This window comes from Tachysurus vachellii, chromosome 1 (assembly GCF_030014155.1).
Source record: "Tachysurus vachellii isolate PV-2020 chromosome 1, HZAU_Pvac_v1, whole genome shotgun sequence".
Classification (NCBI taxonomy): domain Eukaryota; kingdom Metazoa; phylum Chordata; class Actinopteri; order Siluriformes; family Bagridae; genus Tachysurus; species Tachysurus vachellii.
In genome coordinates this window covers 36,976,081-36,989,048 of record NC_083460.1, presented here as the reverse complement: position 1 = coordinate 36,989,048, position 12,968 = coordinate 36,976,081, and the positions used below count along the sequence as shown (strand labels likewise).

General features: G+C 38.1%; 1 protein-coding gene across 8 annotated transcripts in view; it reads left to right on the top strand.

Annotated features, from left to right (window-relative positions):
• mical2a (microtubule associated monooxygenase, calponin and LIM domain containing 2a) overlaps positions 1-12,263 on the top strand; it is a 53,488-nt gene extending 41,225 nt beyond the window's left edge. For 2 of the 8 annotated variants that reach the window (XM_060885970.1, XM_060886023.1), the window contains 6 exons: positions 3,030-3,089; positions 4,089-4,172; positions 5,958-6,062; positions 9,185-9,365; positions 9,471-9,547; positions 9,656-12,263. In XM_060885970.1, coding sequence (XP_060741953.1) covers positions 3,030-3,089; positions 4,089-4,172; positions 5,958-6,062; positions 9,185-9,365; positions 9,471-9,547; positions 9,656-10,033 — 885 coding nt within the window. In that variant the 3' untranslated portion in view covers positions 10,034-12,263. The remainder of the gene's footprint in view (positions 1-3,029; positions 3,090-4,088; positions 4,173-5,957; positions 6,063-9,184; positions 9,366-9,470; positions 9,548-9,655) is intronic. The other 6 variants (XM_060886013.1, XM_060886031.1, XM_060885979.1 and 3 more) reach the window with 5 other exon arrangements.
• Positions 12,264-12,968: the final 705 nt, after the last annotated feature.

Below are 12,968 nucleotides of genomic sequence, written 5' to 3'. Positions count from 1 at the left end.
GATGTTTCAAATGACTTAACAACTAAAATAAGTTCCAGTTTTCCAGAAATATCTTCACAATGACACTATATGCATCTTTTTGCTCTATTTGCAGTTAAATTTACATTCAAAATGAATCTCAGCCTTAAATTTGATTCAATTCACACTTTTTTTAATGAAACCTCCACCCTCAGAAACACTGGAAAACACTATTTCACAATGCCGCTGTCATCTTATAAGAAATAGAAGCAACTTTATTTGTTATACAATATCACCGGCAATTAAAATATAAATAATAGCTATTCAAGCAGGAATCTGCAGGTCTGTAGTTTTTTTTAGATTAATTATGAACTGATGTAACACCAGAAATTACATACTACAGTGATGCGTAAAAGTTTAGTACTAAAAGAAGACAAAGAGAAGCCACACTTTCAAGCACCACCGTAAAACACATTATCCGTATCAGTTACAGATAATCCGTATTCATTGCATTCATACTGTAATTAATCACTTTATTATGCTTTCTGATTACGGTACAGTATATAAACTCTAACATTTAAAAATCATGTTTTTCAGCCGCTAGGATTGAAATTAGTTCCTCTTGCAGTCTTGCATCATTTCCAGTGTTTAAAGGCTGTTTCATGGTCACATTTATATTTTCTGTTATTAAGTTTATTTATGGCTTTCTTGCAAGTATTATAGAGGAAGTGGTTCTGCAAGTTGGTGTGTTCATGGAAACGTCTAATTTTGTTCATCGATCAGGCTGTATTAAAGAACCGAAACCATCAATTTGCAACTTTAATACTATTCGAACTCTATCAGTACGTATACATGTGACTTAAACACCAGGCAGTTCAGCCTGAATTATATAATGTTAATTTTCCTTGAGCTACAGTAAGACCTATAGTAGGGTTTGGAAATTTATAATTTTTAAAGAATATGTACAATGAAATAAAAAAAAAACAACAACAAAAAAAAAAAGAAAGAAACAAAGAACATATGGTATGCATGTCTTAATGTTTAGGGAAGATTCACGAGTTTAATATTTTTTGATTTATTGTGTTTGATTATCTTGTCTGGTGAAAGAATTATGTAGCGGGGATGACAAACGATTACCTCTTACACTGCTAAATCATAGGATTTAGATTAGCAATAACACAAATGCAGCCAGAGACAGCTTTTATTCTCACTATACACATAAATATATTTCTGTACAGTACAGTACACTGCAATTCTTTACCTCAAGGACCTTTAAAGCTTTTTAAAGATTTGAACTCTCATCCTCCTGGTCAATAACCTGAACTGCTCAGCAAACCCTCAAACCCTCAAACCAAACCTGAACCCTCAAACCATGCTTCCCTTTGTCCCAAGCTGACATCACTTCCAGATTTCCTGTTTAAAAAGTTTGATTTTGAAAAGTAAGGCATGAAAAATGTTATTCAGTCAAAAAATGTTCAAATCTTCTGTTACGAACAAGCTTCCAATAACAAGGCAACAGGTTTAAAAGCATTATATATTAACACAGGGCTGTCCAATCTTACGGTGGGCACGGTGGCTTAGTGGTTAGCACGTTCGCCTCACACCTCCAGGGTTGGGGGTTCGATTCCCGCCTCCGCCTTGTGTGTGTGGAGTTTCCTCCGGGTTACTCTGGTTTCCTCCTCCAAAGATATGCATGGTAGGTTGATTGGCATCTCTGGAAAATTGTCCGTAGTGTGTGATTGTGTGAGTGAATGAGAGTGTGTGTGTGCCCTGCGATGGGTTGGCACTCCGTCTAGGGTGTATCCTGCCTTGATGCCCAATGACGCCTGAGATAGGCACAGGCTCCCCGTGACCCGAGGTAGTTCGGACAAGCGGTAGAAAATGAATGAATGTCCAATCTTATCCATTCCAACCAAACAGAAGCCACACCTGAGTCTATTAAAGTTCAAAATGAACTGATTAGACATGTGGAGTCAGGTATGGCTCCTGGGTGATTGGTATGATTAAACTAGACACCCCTGTACTCTCAGATTACAGCCACGGTCAGATGTTAATATCTGCTCACACTTCAGTATTAGGTGTCACATTATTATTAGACATTTAACAACAGCCGTTTATCAGAAAGTTTGGATTAATATTCGTAAAACAGCAGCTCTGATAGTAGCTCAGAGTCAAGAAGACGAAAAGCTTCCTGTCTTGACTTGACTTGACTTGAATGGAGTTCTAGCTGCAAGTCAAATCACAGGTTTATATTGATGCACTCATGTGTCTCATTCACAGGGAGATTTCTGGTACGTAATTTCTCCACATCATTTCAGTCTAATGAAAATAAATTTGAAAATGTCTTGTTATTAAGTAAATAAAAACAAATAATCATCGATAAGGAGTCTCCAGTGTCTGTGCTTCATAAGAGAGGTAGAACTGTCCCTTTAAGATAGAGCACTTTATTGGTAACATGACAAGCCGCAGTTGTTTTTGTTGTACTAACTTCAAGAGAAAGAAAAAAGGCTGGTGAGAGGAACATTTGAGAACACTAAAGCTGCTATATTCAGCTACTGAAGTGTTATCAGATATTTAAGGATCATTTCATTCCTGTTTTTTGTTAGTTGTGTTATTAATGCAGTTTTAGATTCCAGTTACTCTATAATTACCTTCAAGTTGTCAATCTCTTACACCGTACCTTCCTTCCCTTTGTCCTGTATTACCAGCTTGGTCAGCTCTATCCTTCTTTTTCTGCTATTCATCTTAATTCTTAATTTATTTGTCTCTACAGACTATGTACCTTTTTTCTCTGGCTGCTTCATTATGTGTATGTATATATATATATATATATATATATATATATATATATATATATATATATATATATATATATATATATATATATGTGTGTGTGTATATATACATATATATATATGTATATATACATATATATAATTTTTTCCAATGTAAATTTGAAGCCTATTACTGATAACTGATACTATTGCTGTTGACCGTTTGTTGTCACTTTCCGTCTTAGTGTTTCTTTTCATTTCTCTCTGTTTTCTTTCTAAACACACGCATCCCAACAGTCTGAGGTACACAGAGGTAAAAAAGACCTTCCGAGAGATTCATTGAAAGGGTCACATATGGTACGTGTACTCTAACTACACCACAACTTCTTTGGACTCCTTTAAATAAGTATTTGATCTGATATTTATCAGGTCCAGGGGTTATATAGACTTTTTACAAATAGGGCTACATTTTCATGCCAGTGCAAATATATTTTGCTGGTTATTAATGTCATTATTTTTATAGGAAACAAATCAGTGTTTAGAAATAAAAACATAGTGAATGGAACATTTAAAATCCATGATTTATCTGTCTAGCACACATTAAAATTCCAGTCCAATTTTTAAGACGTACTTAAAAGGACAGAATTTCTGGCTCCGATATTCGTAACACGGGAATAAACCGTTCACTTGTGACTATACTACTGTAAAAGCTTTTTAATTAAAGATGAAAGATATGAAAGATAACAAAGAAAAGAGTTTTTAGGTACATTTCTGGAAATAGCAGCTTTAAATAGTTAGATAGTAAATAGCGTCTCGACTGAGAAATGAACGAATGAAGAATTTGTTGGAAAACAGTTTGATACAAAGCACCTGAGATTCCTTTTACAAACAGTATCTAAATAAATATCACCATTTGATATATTTTTATTTGTTAAAGGACAACGATAATGAAACGATAATGCATTAGCGATATCGATATGCGTAGTACTGCAACCCTTGGACTTGAATTCTAGCTTACTGTAGTTACAGAAATGAATCAATACCATCTGACCAAATACTACTGAGAATTCAACAGCGCTGTGATGTAATCTCACCTAATATATGTAGCCCTTATTTTTTGTTCTTAAAGTACTGGAGAAGAGATGGTTTAACTGGATATGGACTGCAAATCTCTGTAACACATACATATTATTTTTGTGCATGTGCTACGGTCAGGGAACCTTTTTGTTTTAAATGGAGCTGCATTGTGCATGCAAGTTTTATCTGCACAAAAATGCATGCAACTTTTGGCTGATTTAATGATGTCATTATTTAATTGTTGTAATTGTTAAAATTTCTTTTAATGTGTGCTTTCAGTTAAGTAGTAATAGGAGCGCCTGTGAAAAAGAAACAGAGGTGCCTCAGTGGAAAGGAAATAAAAACATTAAGACTTTTAAGAAGGTATTTTATGTGTGTTCTGTAAGCAAGTCTGTATATGTGTTTATTTTACTGACTGTGTCCCGTCATGACTTGAAGAAGGTTTGTATTTTCCTCCAATAATCAGGCTTTTTTAATAATACTGAACAGTGTTTGGCCTTTACTATAAACACACAATAATGCACTAGCAACTAATGCACTAGCAAAAAAAAAAAAAATGTCACCCACTCGATCGGTAGATAATCTTTTACCCATCACATGTCCCGTCTCCGCTTCCTCTGCTTACACCTCTGCTTTTATCTACTTTTAACAGACTGCAGTCAACCTTCCTCTTTCCAGCTCACTTTCACCTCCACCACATTGTTCTGCTACTTCCCCCCCTGTTCATTCTCATCCAGGTAGTTTCTCTCTCGCTGCCTTCAGTGTTTCATCCTGTGTGTCCTTTATATCTGCTGTAACATCTGAGTCGAATCTTTTATTAACCTGTTTTCATGAACTGTTATTATTTCCCCCTTGGCCTTCGTTTTTATTTGTCTTCTCCTGAACCCAGAAAACCTCAGCACTTACTGCTTTCTAAAAGAGATACTCAAGGAGAAAAACACAATAACTCGCATGTGGTGAGTTTTTACAGGTTATATCTTACAGAAATATGTGATGTTTCTTAAGACTATAAATAAAAGGTAAAAGTGCAAATACATTGAACTAAATGATTTTGGAAGAAGACATGCAGAAGAAACTGTACGCATTGTAGGATTTACTGCATCTACCGCTTTTAGTGTAGCATCACCAGAGTCAGGACTTATTTTGAAGGACAGGAGAAAATAAAACAAGTGCAGGTACTCAGTCTAAGCAGGTACAAAGTTTCAGGCCAAAGTTTTGTGGACACTTGACCGTCACACTAACATGTGGTTCATGTACAGACTGTTGCCACTAAGTTGGAAGCAAACAACCGTATTGAATGTCTTTTGAATGCTGTTTTCCCATCACTGCAGATAAGAGGTTCAAACCTGTTCCATGGTGGTTCCTCATGGATAAGCTCCAAAATCTAGCGTAAAGCCTTCCCAGAATAGTGGAGCTTATTCTAAGTGCAAGAGAAAGATTCATCTGGAAAGATATGTTCAATAAGCTCAAATAAATTTGGTGATCAGGTGTCCACAAACCTTTGCCTATATGTACCTGATGCCAGTTTATCCATACACTCGAGTGCATGTTAGTCAGTGGCTGTGCTTGATTTGACCTTGGTTTGGAGTGACAGCATGGTTTTGTGTTATTGAGTTGATCCTGGCTCTGGTGGTGCTCTATTGCGGTGCAGTCTGCTCCGCCCTTGTAGTCTGGGTAATGAGACCAAACCAGAGGAGCACACAGCAAACTCTGAAACATTTGGCTGACCGCACTGAGAACAGAGAACACATTTCTCACACTCCTCTCCTCCCCTACCAGATGTCTGACCTGAAACACTTTTCATTTCCGAAAGAAACCTGTTTTATCTTTCAGCCTTCTTCTGGGAGATTCATCTGCCATACAAAAACGATTCACTCTTCAGTAAAATGCTCCAAATATTCAAAATACCACAAGAATGCTCAGTAACATGGTTTGTTTATTGAGGAACATGCAGTCTGTCTTTTCTGAGGCCTGTACAACATAAATAAGCGACTGTCAAACAGTGCAGGGTGCAAACACAGAACAAGTGAGGCATCTTGCCTGCCTTTTTTTTTTCTTCTCATATTTCTTCCACCTTCTTGAAATATCTTTCTTTCTTCCTGCTTTCTATTTTCCTCCTCCTGTCTTTTCCTGCCATCTGCCTGTTAGCGCACTGTTGGGAAAGTGTCTCTGGTGGTAGAAGCTCGGGCCGAGAGGCTGCTTACTCTATATGAGAATGATCACAGGCCCACAGACACCTGTTTAACCTCACCGGTAAGACACATGGTGTGTAGAGCTAACATCTCCGAGCTCCTAGCTTTATGGTTAGTGTAAAAAAAGGAAGGTAAAATATATATTAATTTATAGTATACTGTCATTTCATTGTTCAGTTGTCATTTAATTGGATAATTGTATATTGCTAGAAAGATGGAAAACTCTCTCTAATATATACAGTGGTGTGAAAAAGTGTTTGCCCCCTTCCTGCTTTTTTTATTTTTTTGCACATTTTTTCACACTTTATTGTTTCAGATCATCAAACAAATTTAAGTATTAATCCGAGATAACACAAGAAAACACAACATGCAGTTTTTAAATGAAGGTTTTTATTATTAAGGGAAAACAAACTCCAAACCCACATGGCCCTGTGTGAAAAAGTGTTTGCCCCCCTGTTAAAACATAACTTAACTGTGGTTTATCACACCTGAGTTAAATTTCTCTAGCTACACCCAGCCCTGATTACTGCAACACCTGTTCACAATCAAGAAATCATCTAAATAAAACCTGAGTGACAAAGTGAAGTAGACCAAAAGATCCTCAAAATCTACACATCATGCTGAGATCCAAAGAAATTCAAAAACAAATGAGAAAGAAAGTAATTGACATCTAACAGTCTGGAAAAGGTTATCAAGCCATTTCAAGCTTTGGGACTCCAGCGAACCACAGTGAGAGCCATTATCCACAAATGGTGAAAACATGGAACAGTGGTGAACCTTCCCAGGAGTGGCCGGCCGACCGAAAATGGCCTGTATGGCAGAGTTCCAAGCCAGGAAACATTTTGATAATCCCGAAGACTTTTGGGAAAAAACTTTGTGGACTGACAAGACAAAAGTTGGAAGGCATGTGTCACTTTTTGGAAGGCGTGTGTCCCATTACATCTGGGGTAAAAGTAATACTGCATTTCAGAAAAAGATCATCATACCAACAGTAAAATATGGTGGTGGTAGTGTGATGGTCTGGGGCTGTTTTACTGCTTCAGGATCTGGAAGACTTGCTGTGATAAATGGAAGCATGAATTCTGCTTTCTACCAAAAAATCCTGTTCATGACCTCAAGCTGAAGCGAACATGGCTTCCTTCAGCAGGACAATGATCCAAAACACACCAGCAAGTCCACCTCTGAATGGCTGAAGAAAAACAAAGTGAAGACTTTGAAGTGGCCTAGTCAAAGTCCTGACCTGAATCCTATTGAGATGCTGTGGCATGACCTTAAAAAGGCATTTCGTGCTCGAAAACCCTCCGATGTGGCTGAATTACAACAATTCTGTAAAGATGAGTCGACCAAAATTCCTCCACAGCGCTGTAACAGACTCATTGTAAGTTACCACAAACGCTTGATTGCAGTTCTTGCTGCTAAGGGTGGCCCAACCAGTTAATAGGTTTAGGGGGCAAACACCTTCATTTAAAAACTGCATGTTGTTTACTTGTGTTATGTGTTAACACTTTTTCACACCACTCTAATTAGCATCATTTACTCTATTTCAAAATACACATTTTTTCCTGCATCCTTTATTTCTTATATGCAGCTTAACTTAAAGTTTTTATTATCATCGAGTATATACACATATAAAAAGAGGGCTCATCGAAGGGTTTCACGAGTATAGAGGATTTTTTTTAGCCATCACACTTAAAAGATCTAAGCCCAGTTGAACACCTGTAGGAGATTTTGGAGCGACGTGTTAGACAACACTTTCCAACACCATCATTACAACACCAACCGAGGCAATATCTTTTGGTAAAATTAGGTTCATCGCTCCAGCACAGTTCTTCAGACTTATAAAGTAGACTGCATGTCGAGGCACATTGAAGCTGTTCTGGTGGCTTAACACCTTATTAATACAACATTGTTTTGTTGGTAGTCACCCATCAGTAGAGTTTTTGTGCTTAGACACAAACGTTATCAACTATTTGGCCACTATATTGACAGTTTGATATTCCATGAACCATCTGTCATGTGTCACTAATATCTGACAAGGCTTTTGGTTTATCCTATTTATTCCTTAAATACGATTGGATCACACTGCATGGACTTTCCAAATAAAGTATTTGCTTGTGCATCTTCCAGTAGCACTGTCTACACCTGCGTAACATCCAACACTATCGTCACAATACAGAAAATAATAAAATCATTCACACAGACACTCACAAGCCCTTATTTGTGTCTCCGGGACTATTTTGGCACAGGAACACATGTACATGAGGCAGAGATGGAGGTAGCAGAGATAAGGATGTTGAGGTTCTCTTTAGGAGTGACGAGGATGGACAGGATTAGGGACGAGCACATCAGAGGGACGGCTCAGGTTGGCTGTTTTGGGGACAAGGTCAGAAAGGCTAGATTGAGTTGGTTTTGACATGTGCAGAGGAGGGAGATGGTTATATCGGTCGAAGGATTTTTAAATGATTACAATAATACAGATACAAATATTAGGTGGACTATTCTCTTTTTTCCTAAAAAAACTTGTCAGAATGGTCCAGATGGAATAATTTTAAGTCTACATCTAACATCTTTAATAACTTAAAGTAGACTGCTTGTGTGTTCATAATTTGAAAACTAGAACATATGATCTTTGAACGGGGTTCAAACATATCAACTGCATCAGCAGGATTAAATAAAACTCTCTATTTTCGACCAATTATGAACTTGAACGGTGATGTGAGGAGAATTCAGACATCATTCTGACACTGCATTGTGATAGGGTTCATAATTTACTAAAAACCTTCAGGTTCAGGCAACACATATACACAAGTTTATACACATATACTATATGATTTACTCAGTATCGAATTGGTTCACCAGGATTGCAAACATTGGCCAAATAAATACTGAAGGTTCAGTATTTACTCAGGCCTGCCCTGAGATTACAAGAGATTAGATAGTGTGATATTAGCACATGACGCGCTGCAGAATTCCAGCCCTGACCTGATTATTTAAACACATCAGTATATACATCGTTGTTTCAGTAATCCTTTTTGTCTTTTTGTCAAGATAGTCTGAGTTCACATAATTTGTTCAACATGATCGTTCCCACAGCAGCAGCCTACATTCTGGACACCCATCCAAATACCTTGCTAGACTGATTCAGATCTGACTTGCCTGTTTTTTTTTTCTTCTCTTTCCCAGGGTTCCTTACGGAGGGAATTCCCCCAGAGCTCGGGTGATGTGTGCTATGCGTGCAAGAAGCGGGTGTATGTGGTAGAGCGCCTGAGTGCCGAGGGACTGTTCTTCCACAGAGAGTGTTTCCGCTGTGACACCTGTAGTGCTCCTTTATGTCAGGGTGCACAAGCTTTCGACTCGGAACAGGGTACGCTGACACATGTTAGCATGTTGCTTTTGGCTTTTTTTTTTTCCCTGATCTACACTGCTCTTTCAGTATGCTCTCTATAAAGTGATTCTTTTTCCGGCACAGGAAAGCTGTACTGCAAGCTCCATTTCTCTCAGCGTAAATGTGCTATAAAGCCCAGCAGGATATTAGAGCCACAGATGGTAACCTTTCACCGTATTATTTGTCATAAATAATATGACAGAGCTTTGCTCTTATACATGATCTTATGATACTGACAGCATTTTATATTACATTTCCCCCTTCCTCAGCCATCTGAAAGCACCACCCGGAGAAGTGCATCTCCGAGTTCAGCCGAGAGTGACATCAGCTCCACGCCGTCTGCAGGTACTTTGTCCTCTGTGCTGAGGAGAAGTCTGCTCTGGCCGCTGCATGTGAGCCGGGCTGTGTGTGCTACGCCCCGCCGTGTTCGTAACTGGCTGGGTGAGAAAGTTCAGACTCTGGGCCGGCACCTCAGGGAAAACGCACATGACTACACAATTTTGTATGAGCTGCTAAGCGTGGGGTTGCCCCTGCTTGTGGTGCTCTACGAAATCCTGCTGCAGATGCATGCTGAAACCGGACCTCTCAACCTGCAGCTCCTGCAGCAGTGGCTCGAACAGCATCTGGGCCGTGGGTTCCTCACGTAGACCACTGGGTTAAATCTTTTATTATTTAACATCTATTATTGAAAAAATAAAGCTTCCAGCACTCTCAAAACTGATGGTTAGCTGAGAAGAACAATATTTTTGACTAGAACGTGAACATTTTTGTTCACTTGACATGCTGTATAAACCTTGAGATGGCTGCTGCTCATAAATTTCCTTTGCCTGAAAACTGGGAATTGAACAGTTGGTCTTGGACCAATTTCTTTGCTGTTCTCACGTTACAGAAGTTCTCAGAATGGTAGAAAAAAGGAAGGGCAAAAGGGAAAAAATTGAAAACTGAATTTAAAGCACTTTAATGAGCGAGCTGCCTGGGATTGTACGTGTGTAGGATTAGGAGCAATATTTCTGCATGAATTGTACAATATCTTTTAATCTAAAGTAATTACTGTGTGCACGTGTGTGTGTGTGTTACAAGTTTACTGACACAAAACTGACCTGAATCTGCTTTTGATGAACCTGCCAAACCAAACACCAGGGTGTTATCATTTGTACCATCCTCACATTCCACTTACTGATAGCGAATGTTTACACACCTCATCATGAGATTCAAACATCTAGCAGATATGCTTTATTCTCGCAATGCATCTTCTTCTTAGTTTGTGGTTCATGATAATTCAACTTCTTTTCCACATCCCACTGCTGAATATAATGAAAAAACCAAACACAAGACTGTTTTGTGCTCACATACTGGTGTCATGTTTTATTAGTAACTTTGAGCTTTAGAGGCTAGAGGGAATTCAAAGAGCATCGTAGGCACAAAGTTTTCTGAGTGTGGCACACGGCATGCTGAAAAATCACACACAGTTATATTTAAAGAAGCACAGATCATTTCAGGACATTGACAGGGGTGTCAAGCTTCCTCTTTAAGCTCAAACAGGACAACTATTTATTTTTCCTTAAACAGTCCAGTTCTGGTGAGTCTGTAGCCTTAGATTCCAGTTTTCAGCTGAAGTGGAAACCAGTGCAATCTTCTCCTGTTGTAGCTCATCCACCTAAAAACTCAACATGATCTGAGATGCTTTTCTTCTCAGCACAAGATCTAAAGTACTGACACTTACAAGATCTTATTGTTTCATCATTTACATGTAAAATGCTCAAACCGGACCATCATTCAACAGTCAAAATCACTGAGATCTTTAACTGATGCTCTTGTGTGTACTGAACTGGGATTATTATACATCAACAGAGGAGAGATGCTCAAGAGGAATCTTGCTAATGATACATTACATATCGTTGTAACAGTTTACTGCTCAGAAAACAGAGCCTAGTTCTTTTACAATACAATTTGGATGAAAAACATGACTTCCTTTTGTACATATGTTTGACACCCCTGCATTAAAACAGTGTTAATAGACTGTTTTGTGTGCGGACTGAAGGCACTGAACATCTGACAACTCAGCAGATCTGTTTTCTAAGGAGCTTTGTATTTTTATACACTGGATGGTATATTTTGTACTGTTCCGTTGTGAAACGTTCTTTTATTTTATTTTATTTTGGTTTGTGTGTTTTTTTTTTTCTTTCTTATAAAACGCACACAGTTCACCAACAAAAAAAAAAAAAGAAAAAAGAAAAAGAAAAAAAATCTGCATGTTATTTAACCTCACACCGTGTGTCATTTAATTTCATCTTCTTCGTATTTCATCTTTTTTCTCTTTCCTGTTAGTCTTTCTCGACCTGTCTGCTGTGTCCGTTCCTGAGTCACTGACAGACTCAAGGTGATCACGCACACGCTCCCATGATGCAATGGTGTGTAGTGTGTCCATAAAGCACGACAGCCTGCACACATGCGCTACATAATAGATAAAATGCGCATGGCAAATGTACCTGAGCTACATCAGCTCTTAACAGCTAATTTCCTGTCTGCAAGGGCTGTTTATTCTCTGTATCAGTGTTTGCACAGCAGAGTTACGGTGTTGTGTTTGGATCTGCATCCGATGTGTCATGTCTGGGAAAGGCATTTAGATCTTACCAGTAGTCCTGACTAACAGGAAAGTTCTTCCTGTGGAGCATCTTCATTACACATTTTTAATCATTCTGCTGTTTCAGAGCCTGCTCTCATTAATTAAACCTATCGACAGGTCTTTTGTGCCTCATGAAATGTAGAATTAACACCTTTTACCTGACATGTTGCAAAACTGTATTAAGATTCTTTTTCTTTTTGCTTTATTTATACCAAGCCGTATGTGTTTAATAAATGACATAAGCAACTGTATCTTTCTCTTCATTTATAATAGAACTCCACATGGAACTTTTAAAGAAAAGAAAAAAAACATCCACGTGAATGTGTTTTATTGCGTATTGTGAACATAATCCTGTGAAGAAGAAATATGGCTCTATAAAAATGAACCCTATAAATGGAAATGAAAGTTCTTGTTTGCATGCAGATCTGATCTATAGGGTTGGTAAACTCTTATCAGTCTTTCCATTGCAAGATGCAGCTATGTTGTTTTTCAGCTGAAGAGAATGGAATGAGAGAGTGGCACCAGTCTGGAGTGCTTTTACCTCGTTCACAGTACCGATACGACCGAGAACGCTGGGTGTGCCACCATGAGGTTTGTCTTCTGTAGCTGGTAACATGAAGAACCAAACACACCCATGAGGCCCTCATGGTGTTCTCTTTTTTCTTTCTTGTTTTTTTTTAAACCAGACCTTGAGTATAGTGAACGTTAGAGTGCACATGAATTGAGCTTAACATTCATGTGTGTCTTTATTCAGTCCCAGGATGAGTATCGGGATTAGACTTCTAAGAGAGCGGGAATAATAAGGACAGCAAATTTAGAAAAGAAATCAAAGCAATAGGGTTCAGATAGCAATAGTCAACTTATCACCTTCTTGGATTTGAATCTTTTAAACAAGAATCTTTTAAATAAATGAATCACTTTTGAATTGTGGTTCAACAAAAGCATTTAATAAAACA